The sequence below is a fragment of the Toxorhynchites rutilus genome, chromosome 3 (assembly GCF_029784135.1).
Source record: "Toxorhynchites rutilus septentrionalis strain SRP chromosome 3, ASM2978413v1, whole genome shotgun sequence".
In the NCBI taxonomy this organism is placed as follows: Eukaryota; Metazoa; Arthropoda; class Insecta; order Diptera; family Culicidae; genus Toxorhynchites; species Toxorhynchites rutilus.
Window position 1 is genome coordinate 149,654,774 of NC_073746.1, and position 26,504 is coordinate 149,681,277.

The 26,504-nt window shown below is 36.9% G+C and overlaps 1 protein-coding gene across 1 annotated transcript in view; it reads left to right on the forward strand.

Annotated features, from left to right (window-relative positions):
* The first annotated feature begins 16,170 nt into the window (after positions 1–16,170).
* The window catches only part of LOC129777312 (sodium/potassium-transporting ATPase subunit beta-2-like), a 50,570-nt gene continuing 40,236 nt past the window's right edge, over positions 16,171–26,504 (forward strand). Inside the window, exon 1 of the mRNA XM_055783538.1 lies at positions 16,171–16,777. Within this exon, the coding sequence (XP_055639513.1) occupies positions 16,642–16,777 (136 nt within the window). The 5' untranslated portion in view covers positions 16,171–16,641. The remainder of the gene's footprint in view (positions 16,778–26,504) is intronic.

Below are 26,504 nucleotides of genomic sequence, written 5' to 3' on the forward strand. Positions count from 1 at the left end.
CTCGAAGTATCGTTTTAGTACTCTGCTGACCGTGGATTGGACGATTCCCAGCATCTTACCGATGTCCCGATGTGACAACTCCGGATTCTCGAAATGAGTGTACAAGATTAATTCACGACGCTCTTTTTCGTTCGACGACATTTTTCCAAATTTACGAAAAATTGACAGTGAAGCATGGCCAACGTGATCTATACACTCTTATCTGATTATAAGCGAAAGCTGAAGATATAATTCCTAAAAATTAAATTTCTACAGCGTTTTTTCCGTGATGCAATTTGATGTGACACACCCTTTATAAAAGCTTTATTGTGTATGGGTCCTGGAAGTTATGTGAGAAGCGTTTGACAAAACTTAACACACTATTCTCCTTATTTATTACAGAGTTGTAGTGTTCTATGATTGTGAGTTTACAGTTCAGGACGATGCCTAGATCTCTAACTAACGGGTGTTAAATAAAAAATGAGAATTTTTTCAATCACATATAAAAAAAACTTTCTTTTTTTTCACCGATTTCAGTATTTTTTATTAATAACATAATGTATTTTCTTCAAAAAAAAGTCAGTGAATGTTTGAGTAAGGGCCGTGGTCTGCTGTTCGACGCAACTTTGTCGCGATGTTCTCACAAGAACGTTGTACTGCACTTACGTCCATTTTCCGGATACAATTCCGGATTCTTGTAGTCAGTTGCTTCGTTTCCTTGGCCCTCCAATTGTTTTTATACACTAGGGCACTGAATGAGCCAAAGAAATCCTCTATTGAGCGGCACTGGGGCAAGTTTGTTGGGTTACGATCTTTCGGCACGAACGGTATCTTTTTCTCCTCAAGATATGCCAGCGTCTTCTTGACGTAATGGAAAGACGCCTTGTCCAGCCAGAAGACGTACTTCCCATCCGCGTGATGCTCGTTCAAGAACGTCAGCATGATTTTATCGAGGCACTCTTCTCGATAGATTTGTTGGTTGATTGCCAGACCGCTCGGCTTATACCAATGCTTTGAAATGCCCCGGTCGGAAATGGCGATGTACAACATAACCTTTTTTTCAAACTTGTGCTTGAACTTGTATTTCACTTCAGGCGGTGTGGATGACTTGTCGCTGGAGTAGTAATTATCATTCCCTGGAATATACGTTTTGGACAGCGGAAAATAGCTTTCGTCGTCCAGAACGAAAGACGTACCGCAGTATTTTTTGGTCATCCACCGACACTGTGATTTAACCGCCTCAATCTGCTCCTCCGTGTACTCCGGCGACCACGTCTTCTTCCTGCAGACGATTCCTTCCATCTTGAGGGTCCTATGGATCAATACGTGGGAGCAGCCATATTTCCGACCGGCGTCACGCAGGCTGGTTGCGTCCTTGTTGTCAAACAGCTTCTTTAACGATGTCTTCCTCTGCTTCGTCATTATCGTCACCGGACGACCACTTCCGACCTTCCGCTCTACGTTCAGGGAACCCAAGATACGATATACCGTACTGACAGGTACATTTTCTTCCTTAAAATGTGCCACCGTGAACTTTTTTCCTTGCTGGAAATGCGTTTCGTAGAACCGTACAATGCGTTCGCGGAGCACGTGCTGTTTCGACGCCATCTTTGCTTTGACTAAATTCAAACTAGCAAAACCAAACAAGCCTACTGTTTCTAGGGAGCCCAAAGAGCAATTTTCTTGGAGAAAGAAAATTTTACGCTCTTTATTTGAGTTACTGAAAGGTATTGAAAAAATTCTCATTTTTTATTTAACACCCGTTATTTCACATTTTTCTACATTTTGATTTCCAAGACATATTACAATATTTGGTACATGTTTTTTTTCTGCTAAATGTTATAGAGTTGCACTTTTTCACATTCAGTTTTAGTAGATTTTTATCACACCAAGTATGGAATACATGTATTTCGTTTCGAAATGCTTCGATGTCGTTTTCATTTCCAATTTCCGCGAAAAGCTTCATGTCGTCGGCATACACAAGTACATTGATACGCTTGAGAACGAAAGAGATGTCATTAACGTACAGAATGAAAAGAAGAGGACCACGATGAGAGCCTTGTGGGACTCCCGAAGTGACTTAGATAATTTTGAAAATGAACAATTTGTTCACGGTTTGAGCCAGTTTAAGTGTCTTTGTTCCATTCCAATTTTCTGCAATTTTTAAAATGCTTTACTGAAGTCAGTGTAAAGAGCTTCTACGTGTTTGCCATTTTCCATTGCATTCAAAATAAAAGTCACAAAAGCCAACAGATTAGTTGCAGTTGAACGGCCTTTGAAGAAGCCATGTTGCATACACATAATTCTATTCTTTACTTGTTGGAAGACTTTTTCGTTGACTATTGCTTCGAATAGTTTAGGAATGCAAGAAATAATGGCAATTCCACGATAATTACGTACGTCAGATTTAAAGATAGGTACCAAAAAAAGATTGTTTCCATTTTTTTGGGAATTTTCCAGTTTGTGGTGACATATTGAAAATGAAAATTCTTCAGGAATATAGGTACTATTTCGTCAGGTCCTGGTCCTTTTGTTCCGTCTAATTTTTTTAGTGCATGGCATATTTCCTGTTGTGAAAGATAGTTCACCAATATGTCATTTGGATATTCCGGTAAAAATGAAAAGTAGTTCCGATCGCGATTTTCTTCGGAAAATGTGGTATATACTTCCTGAAAGAAATTTGCAAAGAGATTACAAATTTCGTTCGAAGAATTCGTCACATCCTCATCGAGATGCATCTGCGATGGGAAGTTATTGCTTTTGAGCTTAGACTTTACGTAATTAAAGAATTTCTTCGGGCATGATTTGACTTCAGTTTCGACCTTTCTATTGTACTCTTCGTGTGCACTTTTAATTGCAAAACGGCGCATATTTGACTTAAATTGGATAATTTTAAGTATGTTAAATATTAAATTGGATAATTTTAAGTATCTATCTATATATATAAAAATGGAGTGATGTCTGTCTGTCTGTCTGATTCTTATAGACTCGGAAACTACTGAACCGATCGACATGAAAATTGGTATGTAGGGGTTTTTGGGGCCGGGGAAGGTTTTCGTGATATTTTGAGACCCCTCCCCCCTCTCTAAGGGGGGGGCTGCCATACAAATGAAACACAAATTTCTGCATTACTCGGCAGTTAACCAAGCAAACGAAACCAAAGTTGGCATGTGAAAGTTTTAGGGTGCAATAAATGTTTCTATGATGGTTAGACAGTCCTTCCCCCACTCAAAGGGGGGGCTGCCATACAAATGAAACACAAATTTCTGCATTACTCGAGAATTAATCAAGCAAATGAAACCAAATTTGGCATGTGGAGGTTTTAGGATGCAATAAATGTTTCTATGGTGTTAAGATACTCCTTCCCCCTCTCTTAGAGGGGGCTGCCGTACAAATGAAACACAAATTTTTACATTACCCGAGAATTAATCAAGCAAATTAAACCAAATTAGGCATATGGAAACTTTAGGATGCAATAAATGTTTCTATGGTGATAAGATACTCCTTCCCCCTCTCTTAGAGGGGGCTGCCATACAAATGAAACACAATTTTTTGCATTACTCGGAAATTAATCAATCAAACGAAACCAAAGTTGGCATGTGAAAGTTTTAGGGTGCAATAAATGTTTTTATGATGGTTAGACAGTCCTTCCCCCACTCAAAGGGGGGCTGCCATACAAATGAAACACAAATTTCTGCATTACTCGAGAATTAATCAAGCAAATGAAACCAAATTTGGCATGTGGAGGTTTTAGGATGCAATAAATGTTTCTATGGTGTTAAGATACTCCTTCCCCCTCTCTTAGAGGGGGCTGCCGTACAAATGAAACACAAATTTTTACATTACCCGAGAATTAATCAAGCAAATTAAACCAAATTAGGCATATGGAAACTTTAGGGTGCAATGAATGTTTCTATGGTGGTTAGATACCCCTCCCCCCTCTCTTAGGGGTGGCTGCCATACAAATAAAACACAAATTTCTGCATTACTCGAGAATTAATCAAGTAAATGGGCGGGACGAAGTTTGCCGGGTTAGCTAGTGTTAAATAAAGCGTCAAATTTCGATCAGAAATACGACATTTCTTTTTCCCCAACCCAATATAATGAAGTTGGAAAGTGTTTTCTAAGAGTAATAAGAGTAAAAAAGGAGCGCATGAATGAGAAAAATATCTATCTCGGTCTGGGCCGTGTATGTGGCAAGGTATGTGGAAAGCTTATTTGTCTTTTGTTTCGCTCGCTCGTATTAATCTTATATTGCTGTACCATGTATATTATACAAATGCTTAGCAGTTTTTGTGAGTAATGACATTTTCTGTTATGTTATGTCTCATTTAATGTCATAAATCGGGATGACAAAACATGAGCTAAAAATCAATTTTAGGGTGTAGTGTTCAACCCTGCATTCTACTACCCTTCACCAAAAACAAACGATGGCATGGTAGTAATTTGTTAAAATTGATTAAAGCCATGTCAAGCCGAAGAAAATGATAAATCAAGCGCCACAAAGTCTGAATGGATACTATCAATAGACTATGGTCTGTTTGGGGATAAGACATTACTGTCGCGCCTTGTTGGCGTCCTGTAGATGACACCCAAATTTCTTTGTTGCAGCAACAAAGTATCTACACGCGTGCTATCCGTTGTTGGAGGATTCGCTTTCTCACATGTTAAAATTCGCATTAATGTAGCACAACTGAGCATAGAATGTTTCACTATCGCAACTTAACGGTTAACAAATACAATGGAACGCTTTTATGGCAAATCTCATTAGTTAGATCTCCCTCGTTTGTGGGAAAATAGCTAAAATATTAATCGAATCTATAGCAGTGCTCAAGACTGAGCGCCTGATTACACAAAGACGTCGGATATAGTTTCTACTAATGTGTTCTCATTGGTACACACTATAATGAAGTTAACCGAATAAGATAAATGAGTTTTGACGTAGGACTACGTCTTTCATTTCTATACTAGGATGTAAGTTCAAAGTTTCGAAAACGAAAACGTTACGCCGGAGAACGAGATTTTGTGCGTTAATAGCTCCTAAACAACTAAACGAAATAGTATGATAAACACTTCATTCGAAAGACAAAATGTCTACGCGTTATATGCTTGTTACATTTTGAACCAAAAACTTGTTTCAATAGCCCTAAAATTGCTTTCAAAACAGGCTATTGAAATCATTAATCAGTATATAAGCGAGTGCCGCTCGGAAATCCACTCAGTTATTATTGCGCAACGATTGAGGTACGATCGCTGGAATGGATGGAAGTCTGGTTTTTGCAAATTGGAATGTTTCCCTACCACAGACTTCAAAACCATGGTGCCAGGAGAAAACGGCATTGCAAAATAAATGCAAGCTGTGGGTACTTTTGTACTGGCTTGTGTTTCTGGAAATTGGAATGTTTCACTTCAAAACCATGAAGCCTGTGGAAATCGGCATAGCACTTTTGTACTCGCTTACATTTTTGCAAACCAGAATGTGTTTTCCCAATACAGATTCCGAAACCAAGTAGTTGAGAAAATCGGCATTGCAGATACATGCAAGTAAGGACCGTATCGTTAATTATGGGTACGCTCAAAACACAGCTTTATTTCAAATATTGCATTTATTTTTCAGTTCTGATATCAAAATATTGTATCTTATGAATGAAAGAAAGGAGTAACAGTAAAAAATAATCAAGATTCTGATTTTCGCGCCAATGATCGCACCTGCTTCTTGATGTCCCTCATTAGGTTCTGGACAACCGTCTCATCGACTTGTTTGCTCACATTTATCCAATCCTTTTTGAACTGCTCAAGGTCATCGGCTGCCTTGTCCTTCTTCCGCAGTCGTCCCTTCATCAAAGCCCAAAATTTTTCAATAGGTCTTATTTGCGGACAATTTGGAGGATTCATCTCCTTTTCCACAAAATCGACATTATTCTCGCGATACCAATCCAAGGTCAAACGTGCATAGTGGCATGATGCCAAATCAGGCCAAAATAGTGTCGGACCAGTGTGCTTTCGGATGAGCGGTAACACACGCTTTTGGAGACATTCTTTCCGGTAAATTTCACCATTCATATTCCCGAGAGTGAAGAAAGGAGATGATTTCATGCCACATTGACAAACAGCTTGCCAAACCAGCACTTTCTTACCGAATTTTTCGCAAAAAATTGACTTCTCCGCGTTCGGGACATCTGTTCCTTGCTTTACAGTGTAAAACTGTGCCCCAGGAAGAGTTTTGTAGTCCAGTTTGACGTAGGTTTCATCATCCATGACGATGCACAGTTCGCGTTTGCTTAAAATCCCATCGTAAAGCTTACGGGCACGGGTTTTCACGGAACTTGCCTGAATTTGGCTGCGTTTGGGACATTTTTGCTTTCTATATGCCTTCAGTGAGTTACGTTCTTTGGCACGTTGAACCATACCGATTGATGTTCCACACTTTTTTGCGCAATCCCGTATCGATAATTCCTTTTTTCTTTCAAATTGCCTGCAAATCTTTTTATCCAAGTTTGGCTTGGATGGCCCAGGTTTTCTGCCGCGACCGGGTAGATCCTCCAATGTATTATACATACCAAATCGCTTGATAGCGTTTTGGACCGCATGGACGCTTACTCCTTCCGCCTTCGCCAATTTTCTCATTGATATTCCTGTTTCGGAGCAGTATCTGGTCACAATGGATTTTCGTTTTTCTTCTGTTAGCCCTCTCATGATTGCACTTTTAGGAAAAAACGATCTTTTAACAATGCTAACTGAACGCTAACTGTGTCAACAACAGGAGAAAAATAAACAGCTGTCAAAACAAGCTATAGTCTTTTTCAGACGGAGACTCTAAGGCGTACCCATAAATAACGATACGGTCCTTAGGCAATACTTTTATACACCCATGAATTTTTAACCTCCGGAATTCGTTTTACTATCACGGTCTATGAAAGCGGGTAGAAATGCAACGCTTTGATTCGATTATTCAAGACTGCATTGGAAGATATCTCTTCATGTCGCCAGCTCACTGAACTTCTACGCATATCGTTTGATGATTAGGCAAAATGTTGATAACTATTTGTTGCGATAACTACTACCATAATGCATGAATTTACTTAAATTGGGATTTGTTTGCAATTGAATTCGTGAATAGTTTTATTCATCCAGATCCTACGTCCTACGGAAAATAAGATATACTCTAAAAATAAGACTGGAAAATGAAACTTGCAATTTAGGATGTTGAAAATGGCTCGAATGAGAATGGTTTCATCTATATTGTTCATGCGTTAAATTCAATCAACCCGTTAGGAATGATTATTTGCTTTGAAATTGATACGGAGTCCTGTCTGAAACTCCGTCGTTGCAATCCTAACGAATTTACGTCAGTAAATATGTATATGTGGACAAGTCATAGAAACACTCCGACACTCTAGAGATAAAGAGATAGTCATAACAATGTTGCCTCCGTAGAAATCGATAAGGATGAAACCCAAGATAATGGCAGGCGTTATTTGGGATGAATGCTTAGTCATCTACACCATCTACGTCATCACTTTGAAATGGGAAAAAACGATAAATGAGATACGTTATGGGGTAGTAAAGTAATGCCGTTTCTGTATAAGCTCCGGAAAATAAATCTTGAAACGAAAAGTGTCCAGAGGTAGTCGAAAGAAAAAGCGTTCAATATCAGTCCACGTGTTCAGGAATGACTTGTTTTTCACTTTCGGATATTATTTTAGAATACCACGGAATTTTAGAATAAACAATCAAGTTGAAATGAATAGTGCCGATGGTTTTGTAGAATCAGCTTAAGGCGGTTGATTATCGAATCATTTCCAAAATAGCAAAAAAGTGTAGTAGAAAATCATTTTCTTTCATGACAATGCTCCATACCATACAACAAAAAATAGAAGAGGTTGTGTCCAGAAATAGACCGCATTTTTGGCGAACAACAAGATTTATTATTTTTAAGAACAACGTTTATAACCAATATCATTGAAAGGGCATCGAAAGTTTAGAAATAACTCTTTAGTAATGACACTCAAAAGGGCGGCTGGTTTACGCGGTTTTGTAGGAAATAGTTGATTTATGATTCATTCTTGCCATCGCGGTAACAATACACAAGCTGATCATATGTTACAATTTGTTTCCCCATGTCGTAACAAAAGGCACCGTGCGCTGTGTACATTCAGTGCAGTGTATTGATAGACTGCATTTCGCTGAATGTACATAGCGCACGTTGTTATTTTCTTCCTTTTCCTTCTTTTCCTTCTTCGTATTATAGAGGCATCTGGCTATGAAATTATCGCCTTTTGCTTTGAAAAGGCTTCTCATAATTAACTATCTCGTAGGAACAACAGCAGCAACTATATACGGCAGTCACACACGATAATACATAAGTTTTGGGGGAAAAGTAATCCACTATTTATGCGTGAAACTTTGTTTGAGATATTTAGAGTTGACCGATTTGGTTCAATTATGCACCGTTTTGTTATATAATTTGTTGCCAATGTAAAGGTAGCTTCATAACACCTCTCTCATAGAAGTCTTGGTCCTTATTGGCGAAAAACTCTAGTAATCGATTTTCACAATCTTCTCTCGATCCCCATTTTTTATCACTCAGGATGTTTTGCAATGCGAGAAAAAGGTAATCGCTTGATGCCAGGTTCAAACTATATGACTTTATCGACATTTCCGACGACGGTGCTGCCTGTGCGAGGTCCATCTTTAACCCTTTCGCATACTATTTAATTTTCAGAAGACCGGACCAAATGCAAACGCTTCGATGGGTCTCGCATCGCGTAATTTCACTACTTTGCTCAAGGTCACCTTGTGATATGCAAGCGCACCACGAGAGAGACTCGATGTTGTACGTTTTGGCACAACCATATCACATCGAGTGAAGCTCGTTGTTGTACGCGAAAGGGTTAACATAAAAAATGCCTGATTTGAATCGACAAAACAAAAATTGCACGCATTTAGCCGTTACAGTATCGGCACCAAAAACACAATTTAGAATATCTGGCTAGCATTTTCACCTTTATCAAAGAAAAATCAGGGGATCTTCGTAGCTTAATTGGTTGCGTGTCCGCTACTAAGCGAACGTTTACGAGCTATTAACTATAAGGGCCCTCGATTGACCCATCCTTGTGTGTTATTCTAGCTACAGCGTAAACGCAACAATTATCATGTGATGGTGATCCCAGCCTCTCAATTCACATACGGTCTGCTGCATCGGTAATTGGTCCTATTAAAAACACAACAATGGAGGCCTCATAGCAACAGTCCCGCTGTGTATGGTCCAACTGTGAACATTCGAACAATAGGAATATTCTTACGCCGAAAAAGACGACATTGTGTAATTTACAACATGTGTTTTGATAAGATAGGAATACTCATACGCCTAGATGGCTACTGTGTAATAAACAACAAAACTAAGTTGGCTAAGTTAAAACGTTAAAAATTATCATGAGTTTAATGTGCAGTTTTGCTTCTCTACAACTGATTTATGAAACACTAAATTGAAGGAATTTCATATAAACAATTGGAAAAGCAACAATCTTTTTAACAATAATTTGAATTGTACACTCAATTTTGCAACCTCTTATTAGATATTTTTTATTAGTATTTTAAACATGAAGTAGAAATGTGGCCATTTTAATTTATTTTTCTTATCACTACATGAGAGTCATTTCATTACTTATTTTTTAACCCCGAAAAACTCAAAAATAACAAACCAGCACGAGGTGTATACTTAATTTTACTATTGACTGTATCTATTGGAGAGCTCAAATTAAAAGCTCTGATATAGAAACTGTCTGCAAAGCGGATCGGAGGGATTTTTTTTATATTAAATCATAACACTTTGTAGGATTTGTAAAAAAAATATCTTATATTCACGAAACTCTCCTCAACCCATTAACGACCAACCTCTAAAAATCATTTTTTTTTTTGACGAAAGCCATCGGTGTACTTTTGATTATAGGCGCTAGGGAAACCCCAATATTCAAGAATTTTTTTCCCATCTTCCATTTTCCGGGAAATAACGAAAACTCTAAAAATCGCCAAACAAAAACATTGGCCAAACATGTTTTTTCAACTTTGAGGAGGTTTAACCAATGGTTTTTTTTTCCCTAAATCATGATGTATGTTTTTTATTAAAGTAATACTGAGAAAAAGTTCACATATTCTTGTATTTTATTAGATTTTGTTATCTTTCAGGTTATGTTAGGTTATCGGGGTGTTTGTAAACATGGGCTGAGATGATCCTTTTATGATTCTGGATGATGGTGCGCTGGTAGCTTTTAATCGTTGCGATGATGAATAAGCGCTGGCCGGATATCAGGCTCGGTAAAGATTCTATTGGATGTTGAGTGTTTTGTAAACACAAGATAATGTTGGATGGTGGGCTCTACTGATTCGTCAGCATTAATCGGTGCATTGGTTGAATGATGGAAATGTAGATGTTTGGAGATATGAACGGTAGATCAGCGATTTGGGAAATCCGTTAATACGGAGATTTCTTTATGTTTTCAGAATCTTGTTGTTATTGTTTAGTCATCTTTCTGGAAGGGAGGGTGATAACATAGATTTATTTATTCATTTATTTATTTATTTATTTATTTATTTATTTATTTATTTATTTATTTATTTATTTATTTATTTATTTATTTATTTATTTATTTATTTATTTATTTATTTATTTATTTATTTATTTATTTATTTATTTATTTATTTATTTATTTATTTATTTATTTATTTATTTATTTATTTATTTATTTATTCATTTATATATTCATTTATCTATTTTGTTATTCATTTATTTATTTATTAACGTTATATTCACAATGATGCTGCATTCCACGAAGAGATTAGATCTTATTCACAACATTGTTCCGCAAATAAACCCGGTCCATAGCTGCAGTTCTTGTCAAGTCTTGCTCCACCTGATCTAACCATCTCGCTCGCTGGGCTTCTCTTATTCTTGCTTGTTCCCGCCGGATTCTTATATAGATAGAATATTCATATATTAGATTCAGTTTCCATTATCTATTGTTCATAGGAGCCATTAAGGGTGTGACCTTTCCCGAGATAACTTTCAATAAGCATGAGGATCTCTCAACCAAGCTCTCGGAGCTTTTGGCGGTCAATAGCGATGCATGCACGGGGTTCGTGTTATGGTCGGGGGTTAAGGGGGATAGAATGTCAGGAGCAATCTGGAGGAAACAAATATATTTTGATCCGGCAGGGAGATTGTGATATTTTATTTTCAGATGAAAAACTTTCCCTTTCAGTACAGCTACAATCATCAAAATAACCGTGTGGCTGTCAAAGTCTCGCCAAAAATTCAAAAGATAAACTTGATATACCGTTCTGAATCATATTTCGGACAACATCATATTTCGGACACTTTGTTCTAATATCTTGAAATACTTAATGCACTAATGATATAACTATAAAATTAATATCACAATTTCTTCTTTAGGGTTTCTTGGTTTCACTATCATTTAATATGAGAACTACATTTGAATTATAACATAATCGGTAAAAATCTTACAACACTACTCACTATCATGTGTGTTTGACGTTTGCTTAGCGTGAGCACGTAGAATTGACCCGTTCATAAATATTAAAATTTCTTCCGTGTTTCATCAGTTCTCATCACCGTTAACAGTTTACTGTGATTGCTAGGTAAGTGTTTCGCAATTGACTATAAAATATAATCAAGCGTTATGTAATTTTCGTCCAAAGAATTACAAAATAAAGTGTCCGAAATTTGAATTTTGAACAATCTGTCTGAAATTTGATTTAGTGTCCGAAATTTAATTCTCATTCGCTTCATTTGAAAAGCATTATATTCGATGATTTTTTAATGTTCTCGAATAAATAGGTACCAAAGCAGAAAGCTTAAAAGCATATTGAACTAATTTATTAAAAATATCAACCAAATAATACCTGTGCATGAAGTTTAGATCTGTTTTCTGCATCATATGCCTTAGGCGTCCGAAATATGATTCAGAACGGTAGATCGCTTCCTGAGCATGTCAAAATTCATGGTTTCTGGAGACCTACCATTAGAAGGCAAACTTTTTTTTTCTTAATTATTATGTGTGATTATGAAAAACACATAAAAAAATATTATGTGTGATTATGAAAAACACAAAAAAATATATATACTCAATGAAATCAGTTCACTACAGCAGCTACACGAACTTCCCAAGAGAGCACTCATGGCCATAGAATACTCAATAGCAGGGCTCGGCATAGTCATATTCGACTTGAGATAGTCAGGAAACCATAAAGAAGGTCGCCTTCTTATTCAATTGGAAATGACTTTTGGCTTCCATCAGTTTCTCCGTCAACATGACTCAACAGTCAATCGGGCGTTTAGTCTGTATCCCCACATATAAAATAGCGCGCAGTGTTGTATTCAGAACCACTGACAAATTTGGGAATTTTGTTGATATAAACCCGTTTTTCTGTATGTGTTTTTCATAAAATTGAACTCAGAGACAAAGTGAATTAAAATTTTGTTTAGAATTCCTCCCAAACTGCACGCTATTGACTGATACTAACACGAGGACCTTTACAGCATACCTGATAACTGTCTGAGTTCATTGGTTTGAATTCACGATGGATAGACAATAAACCGTCCATTAATGGTGTAACTACTTTTTGCATCAGAAATCAAGTTTTAGTTTCACTTTATATGAACGTAAAACTAAGATTGTGTATGCAGCTAAAGAGATTAGTGTCAGGGAGAAGTAGAAGTGTGGATTGAAGTCAGTTGAATGAAGAGGCAGATTTGTATTCATTAGTCACGTCAATTAGAATAATCATTGACTAGAATAGTTCATCAGTCATCCTCTCTCAACGTTCGTCGATTCATTATCGAGTCAATTCAAATTATGTTGATGGCGAATGCCGAAGTAGTCCTAGTCGAAGCGAAGCTACTGAGAGGAGAGTCGATATTCAGTTTTCATCTTCGAGCCCTGCTCAATATACATTACCTAGCTATAAAGTTATTTCAACCCCCTATAAACAATGTTCCGGACAACGTGGCAACGAAGGAGAAAATGCTATTTTTATCTATAACTAGCTGACCCGGCAAACTTCGTCCCGCCCAAAATTTGTTTTTTGTTATCAATACCTTCAAACATTCACGTTTTCTTACTATGAGCAAGTTCATGGGTCCAATCGCAGAACTGTTAATTGATTGAATTCCCTAAGGAAATGGGGAGCAGTATCTAACCACCGTAAAAACATTTATTGCACCTTAAAATCTCCACATGCCAAATTTGGTTTCATTTGCTTGATTAGTTATTGAGTAATGCAGAAATTTGTGTTTAATTTGTATGGCAGCCCCCCTAAGAAAGGGAGAGGAGTATCTAACCAACGTTAAAACATTTATTGCACCCTAAAACCTCCACATGCCAAATTTGGTTTCATTTGCTTGAATAATTCTTGAGTAATGCAAAAATTTGTGTTTCATTTGTATGGCAGCCTTAGAGAGAGGGGTGGAGAGTCTAACTACCATAGAAACATTTATTGTACCCGAAAAACTCAATATGCCTGATTTGGTTTCATTTGCTTGAATAATTCTCGAGTAATGCAGAAATTTGTGTTTCATTTGTATGGCAGCCCCCCTTTAAAGAGGGAGTGGAGAGTCTAACTATCATAAAAACATTTATTGCACCCTAAAACCTCAATATGCCTAATTTAGTTTCATTTGATTGAAAAATTCTCGAGTAATGCAGAAATTTGTCTTTCATTTGTATGGCAGCCCTCCTTTGGAGAGGGGGGTGGAGAGTCTAACCATCATAGAAACATTTATTGCACCCTAAAACCTCCATATGCCTATTTTGGTTTCATTTGCTTGATTAATTCTCGAGTAATGCAGACATTTGTGTTTCATTTGTATGGCAGCCCCCCCTTAAAAGAGGGGGGTGGAGAGTCTAACCATCCTAGAAACATTTATTGCACCCTAGAACCTCAATATGCCTAATTTGGTTTCAATTGCTTGATTAATTCCCGAGTAATGTAGAAATGTGTGTTTCATTTGTATGGCAGCCCCCTTAGAGAGGGGATCTCAAACTATTACGAAAACCTTCCCCGGCCCCAAAAACCCCTACATACCAATTTTTATGTTGATCGGTTCAGTAGTTTCCGAATCCACAAGAATCAGACAGACAGACAGAAACCCATTTATATATATATATATATATATATATATATATATATATATATATATATATATATATATATATAGATATATTTCTGTAATCAGAGATTTATTTGACTTAGACTTATATTTATGTAGATCTTAACTGCTTAGACTTGTGTTTAAAAATGATAAATGATGACTTCTTGTCTTCTTCTGCATTATTGAATGAACAGAAGAAAAGGATAGTAATGGCTTTAATGCTATTTTTGTGTACATTTTTAAACAGAATGTGGTGTAAGATTCTACCACGTTATCTCATCTAAACCGTCACCCGTTACCCGTTAAGGATACAAGTTTATACAGGAAACGGTTTTTTTCAGGGCTTCCATTTAATGTATCAAAAGAGAAAAAAATACAGATTTTGAACAATGAAAAAACTCAATTCAAATGTGATTACTACACCCAAAATTGATTTTTAGCTAATGTTTTGTCATCCCGATTTATGATATTAAATGAGACATAACAGAACAGAAAATGTCATGACTCACAAATACTGGTAAGCATTTGTATAATATACATGGTACAGCAATATAAGATTAATACGAGCGAACGAAACAGAAGATAAATAAGCTTTCCGCATACTTTGCCTCATACACGGCCCAGTCCGAGACAGATATTGTTCTCCGTCATGCGCTCCTTTTTTCCTCTTAGAAAACACTTTCCAACTTCATTATATAATCGGGTGCAATATCATCACGTATTTAGCAATATATATCACGCAACTGCTGAAGCATCATTAGCTATGTGGATAGCGTGGTCGTGTAAAATAGATTTGCATTCCAGCCGGTCTTGGTTCGATCCCCATTGACATCGTATGGACTTCTTTTTGGCACAATCCCAAAATGAAATGAGAAAAGAAAACAGAAAGAGATGTCTGCTCGCATACATACAAACCATTCTTTTTACTCTATATGCTTATGCAGCCATTCCATGCCAAACTCATATATTGGATCTCAGATTTTCGTGAAAATTTGCAGTTTTGTTCCTTATCGCCAGCTTTTTTTTTTAATTTTTCGTTGGGGTCACTTTTCTAATTTAGGGTTGTCCGAAAAATCATTTTTTTCCAAAAAAATGCATTTTTTCAAAAATTCATAAGTTTTGAACTACTGTACCGTTCCAGTACCGTACTGATCGACACATAAAATTAAAGCCAATTAGATGGTCTTTTCTGAATAAAGTAAATCTGTAAAAAGATTTTGTTGCCGTAATCATTGATTGTATTTGTTTTTTACATAATACATCCAAACATTAGAGATTTGCTTTGTTTGTTTTTGAGATATGATTTTTCAAAGCTGGGCTGAAAAATTATTTTTCCGCTTTTTCCAAAAATGACTTTTTCCAAAAATTCATAACATAATTCATAATTCTAAACTACTGGACCGATTTAGATAACCGACATATCAAATGAAGCCAATGAGAAAAGACTAGCTCATTGGCGTTAACTTAATATGTTGATCATCTGAATCGGCCTAATTGCTCAAATATTATGATTTTTTGAAAAGAGTAATTTTTGTAAAAAAAAGAGTAAAATTTGATTTTTAATAAAAAGATCTTTGAGATCTTGAAAAGCGACCATTTGATCGCCACCGGTAGAAATAGGTATATATGAAATGTTGGTAGGTTTAGTGTTAAATCTAATCAATTGTAGGCGAGACGAAGGTCACCGGTTCTGCTAATAAAACACGAATTCTTTACTTGACATAAACATGGATTCAAAAAACACGTTTTAACAAATTAATGAAATACTAATTACTTTAGATAGTGATCTGATTAGTCTTTGCTCAAACGAATATGATTCATTCATGTTCATGTCAGAATACGTTATCAGTTCAAAACAAGATTAAAATCGCACTGCAGGGCAATGAAAACATCGCAATTTCTGGCAACTCTGACCTGTTCCTATTAGTATCACTCTGCGTACACACTACTAGAGATATGTAGTATGAACTCAAGCTAGTGTAGACGGCGTCGAGAGGTAGTAACAGCAGCAGCAACAACAACAGCAATAACAGAGGCGGCAAAGTAGACACAAAAAAAAGTCCACAATCTGTGGTTGAGTCGGGCAGCGCAACGTTCTTTCGCTTCAATTCAGTTTTCGATGGCCTACGCGCGTGAACGGTAACCGAACAGCGTGAATTCTCCTCCGGTTGGTCAAGTCGGAAAGTGGAAACCTGTTCGTAAGAGAGCGCAATCGAACCAGCTGAAATTTAATATAATTCGTGGCGGGAACCTTTACAACAACATAAAAACACAACGCTGGATTTTAGAATCGAAACATACAACAAAGAATAGCCGGTTTATTGGGGGGAAAAGGCATCAATTATCCCGCAAATTAAAATAAAGTGCCATATCGTGAGCTCAAAGTGAAACGATTGTCGTGTAGTTCTTTACTTTATTTAAGTTAACCTCAAAGTGCAATTGTTGTGATAGTGTAGTTTTGTGCTAGTGTTACACAAAAAAATCAACGCAAAATGCCAGAAAAGAAGAAAGATGCTCGTATAGTGAAAACGTACGAGTTCCCAACGAAACCTGAGAAGAAAACGCTCGGCCAGATCCTATATGACAAGGAAACGGGTCAGGTTTTTGGCCGAACCGCCAAAAGTTGGGGTAAGCTAGAATATTCTCCGTTTGGAATTCTGTTAACAGCTGGCAGTTGAACAGGCAACATTTGCATACGTCGTTTAAACGGTGATAACACTATCTCGATGCTGGGGCAATATTGCGATAACTGCATCAGATAGGAAAGTTATTCATATCACGATGTGAACACTGAAATTGCGTTCTTTGCGCCGCTCTGCATGATGCCGAGTAGGGTCATCAGCTGTCATGCTGAGGAAGAAAAAAGATGCGAAAAACAATTACACATCCCACAAATACAATACCAACAACACTAGACACCGCCCGTTTTGTTTTAACGAAGATGCAGAAGAATTTCCGAATTGTTTCGATCGTCGACAAGCGTTACAAGTGTTTCTAATAGAAGGAGATGTTTGTGGATTATTTATTTTAAGACGAACTCGGTACGTTGAAACACTGAATGATGATGAGTCGAAAATGTGTTGATCGGCGGTCTATGAGAGATGGATGCCTTAGTTTTTCAAAAGTACGCTACATGTTACCCTGAAACCAACTGATAATGAAAGCACGTGCGATGTAGAGTTTTGACCGCTGAAAAAATGTGCAGAGCGAATTCAAGCTGCATTAATGGATTGAAATAGTTTGAGAGATGAAAAAGGTAAAACACCCAAACGAGAATCAAATCAAATTTCCTTTTTTTACGTTTTTACGTTTAAAATACTGGATTCCTTGTTAACTGGATGCATTTTTTCTACTATAGGGAAAAATCCACGTCAAATCTGCTGGGCGTTTATCCGAACCTCTATGATTTTTTGACACTTGGTGCTTACGATGGAAACTAAGGCTCTATTAGCATTTTAGCTGTAACAGAGCCGGATTTTAATCGTGTACATGTCACATGGTCATCATATCTATAATTAGCACATTACACAGTTGCCATTCGCCAGTATTCCTTCTATACCATTACATATGGTACATTCACACAGTAGCCATTTAGGCGTAAGAGTTATTCTTTCTGTTCTTCCATTATCCAGTTGGACCACCGGACAGCGGAGACAGTTGATTGATCATTGTTGAGTTATTTATAGAACAGTAGCCCGATGTGTCTGCAGGGCAGAGCAGTTGTATGGATGAATCGATCTTATTTCGACCGTGGATCGATCTCCATCGCTGATGATTGTTGCATGGACGTAGCTATTCTGTAACAACACAAAGATGGTCAATGAGGGCCCTGAGTTTTGAACTCACGATCGATCGCTTACTAAGCGAACGCGTAACCAATGTGGCTACGGAGACCCCCATAATAATTTACATTGTCGTATGATCAATTTAAATTACGACTAATTTTTTAAAAGGGTGTATTCCAAAAATCTCAACTCAAAATCCAGATGTCTGATTAAAATATCATGTTCGACAAAGTTGTTGGAAATTAATAAGCTATTTATAAAAAATAATATTTCGAATGCACTGTTCAATAATCTTACTCAAAAATTGAGTTTGATATTAAAAACATTTATATCTCCTTTCGATATTTTTCTTTATATTTTTTTATTGGAAAATACACCAAATTTAACTAGTTTGACGTATAGTGGTGCCATGTCGGACTCACCAAAATCGAGATATGAGTTTTTGGAAATTTAGAAATTTCAATACTTGGGAAATCGTATCCATTAAAGAAAAGTAACATGAAAAACAGAATCTACATACACTTCAACATGAAAAACTATACAGATCATTTTATCCATGGACTAACCGTTTGCGAGATACAGTCAACTCTCCCTAACTCGATGTTCTGTATCTCGACATTTTCCCTACAGAATATCGATGGATTTCATGGCACCTTTGATTTTACAAGCATTCTTCTCTCCTTAACCCGATGCCTCCCTTACTCGATGTGTTTTGATTAATTTTTCCATGGATTTTCACCTCCCTAACTCGATTGATTTTCGCGAACATGTTTTTGTGCGTTATTACCTATGATTTCAATTGCTCTTGAAAGTGAAGACGGAGTGTTCGTGTCATCAAACAATTTCTTTTCAAGTATGGAATACCACGAGAAACCTTTCAAGCGAACAATCAAAACGCTAACCATTGCTCAACGTTTGAGCGTCATCGAGCAGTTCGAAAAGTATTGTCGGAAGGGGTCTGAAACTGCAAATAATTTCAGTATTGCACAAAGTACGGTATCAACACTATTCAAACTAAAGTAAGAATGGAATCGGAATGTAAAATTGAATCTAGACCAAAAGCATATAAGGTTGGTCGGAATCGAAAAGCTGGAGCGGTCAATGAATTTTTGTCTTATCAAGCCAGAGAGAATAATATACCTCTCTCAGGTTCTATCCTTCGGGAGATGGCTTGCGAATTTGGCCAGAAACTGGGAATTCCCAACTTTAAAGCACAACCAACATGGACGGGGGGAATTTGAGGAATGGATCATGCAATTTGACGAAAAATTTCCAATGGGAATAGAAAAGTATTATTTCTGGAATTATGAGTTATGGTAATGTATCATACTTATATCTTTCTTAGTTCGATTAGTTAAATTGCAATTGCAAGAAAAGGAGGATATTTGTCCTTTTCACCTTCATGTTATTCAGCATTCTTACTGTATGTTAATGCACTCTAGGACCCTTCAGATATACCGGTATTGGATGCAATTGAAATACTTTCACCCCCTCTAAAATCAATAAGGTTAAATCTGAGACTATTTAAAATTGTTTCGGGAAGCCGAATTTTCTTTCAATAATGAGTGTGATATTCCGCTGGCATAATTAATGCGCCGTGAGCTTGTTGATGTCGACAGCACAATACCTTTCGATTGCTCATTGTCTTTTAATGATTAGTGCAAAATAAACCATTTTTTTGTGATTGAACAGTTTCTGCGTGATCATTACAATTTAGTTTGAATAACATACTTAATCAATATTTTCTTTGTTAACCTAGTTCCTCGTGCAGGTCGGACTCGATTATATACAAACTCGATTATATATGATCTGATTATGTAAAATTTGAGACTCGATTATATACGTTTTGAAAAAAAAGTTTTTTTTATAATTCAAATATGAATAGTTTCATTAAAAAAATTAACCTTTCAGCATTAAAGTGAAATTTAAGTGGCTTTTATAAGTACAGTGGGCTAAAAATCGAGATTTTTGAAGATTTTGATTGAATTTTCATCAGGAATTTTCATCAAATTGTAGAGGGGTTGAAGAGCTTTAATTTAATTGATAGATAAAATAGGGATAAAATTAATAATTACAAATTTAAAAAAAAAACTTTTAAATTTTCCACTTCCAAAATGTTATTTTAATCCACTAATTTAGATGTTCCACTACTATATCCTGTACTAAATTTTTTCATCTTTTAAAAGAAAGCAACAGAATCGGATTACGTAGCGTACTTTTCAATGTAGAGTCAGTTTTAGCCAACAGAGTCCGAAACAAAGAAAAAGTTCTATATCTCTGTCATCGTTGAAATTCGAACATATGCGTAGAAGGATTTTTTTCGTTAAATATAAACGCCTATCACCTCCTGATAGATTCTGGAAAAAAAATTTTGTTTTATATGAGAAAGGTGTTTTTTCACTTTAAGGGAATGAATAAAAAATTCTAATTCATACCATAATTGGGACACTTACCCTAATATTAGGCTGTCGAAAAAGTCCTGCGGTATTTCCGCGAGGTGTCGTTGTAAGCGCGTAGTTCTAGTTGTATTAATTGTATCGAGTCATACTATAGCTTGTTGGTAAAGGTATTTTTGCGCGCTATAATATAGTCCTTGACAGTGTTTTGTTTGGTTAAGTCGTTCGTGAGTTATAGTGTCGCAAATATGGAGCAAAATAAAGAGAAAATCCGACATATTTTACAGTACTACTATGACTAAGGGAAAAATGCATCTGAAGCTGCCAATAAAATTTGTGCAGTTTATGGACCCGATGCAGTTTCCATTTCCACCACACAACGGTGGTTTCAACGTTTACGTTCTGGTGTAGAGGTCGTCGAAGATGCGCCACGCTCCGGAAGGCCTGTCGTCGAAAATTGCGACAAAATCGCTGAATTAAAGGGTGTGTCACATCAAATTGCATCACGGAAAAAACGCTGTAGAAATTTATTTTTTAGGAATTATATCTTCAGCTTTCGCTCATAATCAGATAAGAGTGTATAGATCACGTTGGCCATCCTTCACTGTCAATTTTTCGTAAATTTGGAAAAATGTCGTCGAACGAAAAAGAGCGTCGTGAATTAATCCTGCAAGCAAGCAGAAACTGTCCAAGTTTGCCAAAAAGTACATGGTGTGGCAAGCGATCTGCTCTTGCGGAAAGCGGAGCGCCCCCTTCGTGATGACCGGCACGGTAAACGGGCAGGTTTACCTTAAGGAGTGCCTACAGAAGCGCTTACTACCACTATTGAAGCAGCACGAGGGCCCGACCATCTTCTGGCCGGATCTCGCTTCGTGCCACTATTCAAAGGACGTGTTGGAGTGGTACGAAGCCAACGGGGTCACCTTCGTGCCAAAGGAAATGAACCCGCCCAACGCGCCGGAGCTTCGCCCAATAGAGACATATTGGGCGATTATGAAGCAGACCCTCCGGAAGAACCCAAAGGTTGTCAAATCGGAGGCGGACTTCAAGAGAAAATGGATTTCTGTTCAAAAAAAACTACAACCTGACGTTGTACAGAACCTTATGGACGGGGTAAAGAGGAAGGTGCGATCATACGGGCTTGGGCTCGAAGTATGAATAAAAAGAAAATTCCAAAAGTTGCTTAACAGTTTTTTTTACTTTCTAAAATTTCCAAAAGGATCGGTCTACTGGGCGAATTTCTACAGCGTTTTTTCCGTGATGCAATTTGATGTGACACACCCTTTAGCCGAGTAAGACCGGCATAGTAGCAGCCGTAGCATCGGCCAAGAGCTGGGGATAGGTCATCAAACCGTTATTAACCATTTGAAGAAGCTTGGATTCACAAAGAAGCTCGATGTATGGGTGCCACACACGTTGACGCAAAAAAACATCTTTGACCGTATCGACGCATGTGAATCGCTGCTGAATCGCAACAAAATCGACCCGTTTCTGAAGCGGATGGTGACTGGTGATGAAAAGTGGGTCACTTACGACAACGTGAAGCGCAAACGGTCGTGGTCGAAGCCCGCTGATGCGGCTCAGACGATGACCAAGCCCTCATTAACGGCCAGGAAGGTTCTGCTGTGTGTTTGGTGGGATTGTCAAGGAATAATCTATTATGAGCTGCTTCCCTATGGCCAAACGCTCAATTCGGACCTGTACTGCCAACAACTGGACCGTTTGAAGATAGCACTTATGAAGAAGAAGCCATCTTTGATAAACAGAGGCCGCATTGTCTTCCATCAGGACAAAGCCAGGCCACACACTTCTTTTGTGACGCGCCAGAAGCTCCGGGAACTCGGATGGGAGGTTTTTTTGCATCCGCCGTATAGTCCGGACCTTGCACCAAGTGACTACCATCTGTTTTTGTCCATGGCGAACGAGCTAGGTAGTCAGAAGTTAGCCACAAAAGAGGCCTGTGAAAATTGGCCATCCGAGCATTTTGCCAATAAGGAAGCGAGCTTCTATAACAGGGGTATTATGAAGTTGGCATCTCGTTGGGAACAAGTCATCGAACAAAACGGCGCATATTTGACTTAAAACAGATGATTGTAATTATTTTTATGAACAAATGAAAATTAAAAAAAATACCGCAGGACTTTTTTGACAGCCTAATATATGACAATTTATGACATAATAAAAATTATGAAAAATGTTATGTATCTCGATGGTCCCGTTGGATATCGAGTTAGGGAGAGTTGATTGTATAACCAATTGATTATAATTAAAATCATGCTCGTGAAATATTTGAAAATGCATACTGCTGCTGAAGACTGCGACTGAGGAGCCGTCATTTTACTAACATTATTTTCATTATAAGAAATTGATTATATCACGAGAACGGTTGATCCTAGGATAAAACGTTTTATATAGTTTCTCATGATGAATCACATGTAGAATCCATTGTTTATGTAACTTTTCTTAACTGGTTGCTATTTCACAAAGTATTAAAATTACATAAATTTTCGAAAAATCATTTTTTCATTTTGGTGAGCCCGATACGGGGCAACTATACGTCAAACTTCGTTAAATTAAATTTTATTTCAATAAAAATAAACAAAAAAATGCCGATTGGGAGGAGTTTTGATATGTAACAGTTTTCAATATTAAATTAAATTTTTGAGTATGATTTTTTGACAGTATATATGGTCGGGGTTCTCCCAAAACGAACCAAGCGCCATTTTTTTCAAAATTGAGTCACTTACACCATTGGATGCAGAAAATTATAATCTATCGACTATAAACTGACCATGCCATCCGGACAATTGACAACAGCTCCAAACGGAAAATTCTTAGAGCAGACTGTAAATAAAACGAAATTACATTCAACCAAAGCGAACCATAAACCCGCAATTTGGCATCGAACGATAGTGATCGTTTTCTCCGAAGAAGGCAGATCGGAATTTTTAACAGATTTTTCTGTTTCGGACAGCTCCTGGGATCAGATGACGTCGAGATCTTGCGAGCAAGACAGCCTAAGGGTTGCAATGAAGTGTGGAAGCGCTGATCTGCATTTTCAAAATTTCGTTCAACCACAGTGAACTAAGTGTAATGTATTCTTAAATCAATTTATTATCATTTATCAAGACATTATTTTGTCATAAACAGCAAAAGTGAGTCAATATATGTACCATTCATGAAATTAGTCAAGAGCCTTTGCAAAATACTAATATGTTGTGTAATGATATTATGCTAATAGTTAACATGTTCGCTCTGGCTGCAAAAAGAACGAAGTTTTGCGTGTCAAGCAGAAACATAATTTTGTTTTTTTTTCATATTTCTAAAGGTTCTAATTCAGAAATTGACGACGGTGTGTGCTTACAGCATGAAATGTTGTATTATGTTTGACATCCTGTTTGTAGCACGTGAGCAGTAAAATGATAGATTTGATCCGACACAGTCAATCAGTAGGAGCCCAAACTTCAAATTGAAATATCACAAAATAATGTTATTGGCGCTTGGTGCGTTTTGGCAGAATCCCGACCATATATTCTCTAAACAGTTAGTTGATTTTCCATCAACTTTGTCAAACACGATATTTTAATCACACATTTGAATTTTGACTTACTGTTTTTTGAAAGAAGGATCAATGATTTGATACGCTTTTTTAAAAAATCAGTACAGGTAAACTTCGATATAACGTACATTTCACTTTCAAAATTGTACGTTGTATCGAATTGTACGTTATATCGAAACATAATAAAGAACTCACAAACGTAGTCTATAATACATTATTGTGTTGCTGCTTTAGTAAAGTTAATGAATAACTTCAATCAGAAGACGAAGCCAGCCTTTCTCATGATGTTTCCCTTCGTACTATTGATTAAAGCTTGATTCATTTAGAATCCGGAATCACAAAACCAGCTGTATTTCGGGATTGATTGAAGGTACAAAACTTGTTTTAGCATCACAATACAGATAATTCATTGTTCTATCAGGAAAAAAATATTGAATTTTTTTTTCCTCTACACTTTGGAAATGTGTACGTTATATCGAGGTAAAATGTATAACGTACACGTACACGTATAACGAGTGACGTTATATCGAGAGTACGTTATAACGAGGGTATGCTATATCGAAGTTTCCCTGTAGTATTTTAAATTGGTCATTTGATAATGAAAATTGTGATTTTTTATAGCTTCCATCATAGGTATCAAGTTTCAAAAAAAATTGCTGTTTTTTGGTCGATTTGGCGTGGAATTGCTCTGTAATTGCATGAAAAGTACTGAAGCATTGAATTGCCAAAGTCGCTTGTCGAAATTCGTGGTCCAGCTGATAAATAGTCTAGGGAATGCTTATAATGTTACATGGATGGAGATTCCCAGTTTCCATTGCCTCAAAGAAGAATATTTTTTCTCGAATGGAAATCGAATGGAAATCGAGATTTGCTTAAACGCCCGGAAAATGGATTGAACCTTCTTATTTTTTTATTTATTTACTAGCTAACCCGGCAAACTTCGTCCCGCCCATTTACTTGATTAATTCTCGAGTAAAGCAGAAATTTGTGTTTTATTTGTATGGCAGCCACCCCTAAGAGAGGGGGGAGGGGTATCTAACCACCATAGAAACATTCATTGCACCCTAAAGTTTCCATATGCCTAATTTGGTTTAATTTGCTTGTTTAATTCTCGGGTAATGCAAAAATTTGTGTTTCATTTGTACGGCAGCCCCCTCTAAGAGAAGGGGAAGGAGTATCTTAACACCATAGAAACATTTATTGCATCCTAAAACCTCCACATGCCAAATTTGGTTTCATTTGCTTGATTAATTCTCGAGTAATGCAAAAAATTGTGTTTCATTTGTATGGCAGCCCCCTCTAAGAGAGGGGGAAGGAGTATCTTATCACCATAGAAACATTTATTGCATCCTAAAACCTCCACATGCCAAATTTGGTTTCATTTGCTTGATTAATTCTCGAGTAATGCAGAAATTTGTGTTTCATTTGTATGGCAGCCCCCCCTTAGAGAGGAGGGGGTCTCAAAATATCACGAAAACCTTCCCCGGCCCCAAAAAACCCTACATACCAATTTTCATGTCGATCGGTTCAGTAGTTTCCGAGTCTATAAGAATCAGACAGACAGACAGACATCACTCCATTTATATATATATAGATTTATTTATCTTTCCCATTAAAAATTAATGCACAGATATAATGTATCCGCTAATTCTTATTTTAAACAATTTTTTGCACAATCCAAAATCAATCATTCACAGGACAAACAAAACTTGACTTTTCTCAATTATTCAATTGTTTATCTAAAGAAATTCAAGAAATTTTATTCATTGTGATAGATGGGTAGAACGATTTCCTACACCCAAAATTGATGTTCAGCTCATGTTTTGTCATCCCGATTTATGACATTAAATGAGACATAACATAACAGAAAATGTCATGACTCACAAATATTGGTAGACATTAGTATAAAATACATAGTCAGCAATATAAGATTAATACGAGCAAGCGAAATAAAAGACAAAAGATATTGTTCTCCTCCATGCGCTCCCTTTTACTCTTAGAAAACACTTCCCAACTTCATTTTATAATCAGCTGCAATATTATCACGTATTTGCTGAACAACTGCGGCCTTGGTTCGATCCCCATTGACGTCGTATGGACTTTTTTTTTGGCACAATCCCAAATGAAATGAGAAAAGAAAACGACATCTCGGTGATACTGGACATTAGAGTGCCAATGGATGTATGGGAAAAAAGTTATCCTCGAATTTTCAAAGCGAACTTGATTAAAAATGTTGATTCCCACGAAAAACTACCCTATGCAAAATATCAGCTCAATCGGACTTCATTTACTAGTGTCGCTCTGTATTCTCGTTTCCTTTATTCCCCCCTCATTTTTCGATATTCAGTAAACTAAAATTTTGCCCCAGAGTGTAGATTTTTTTCAAAAAATATTTTTCGAGATGACAGTAGATCTCGGCGTTTCATGCAATTTGAAGACATTTGGCATCAAAAAAAAAAATTCGAAAACCCCGATTTCCTTTACTCCCCCCTTGGGCGATTTTTCGGTTTTCAAAAAACTCAAACTTTGATCACTGAGCGACGCTAGTAAATGAAGTCCGATTGAGCTGATATTTTGCATAGGGTAGTTTTTCGTGGGAATCAACATTTTTAATC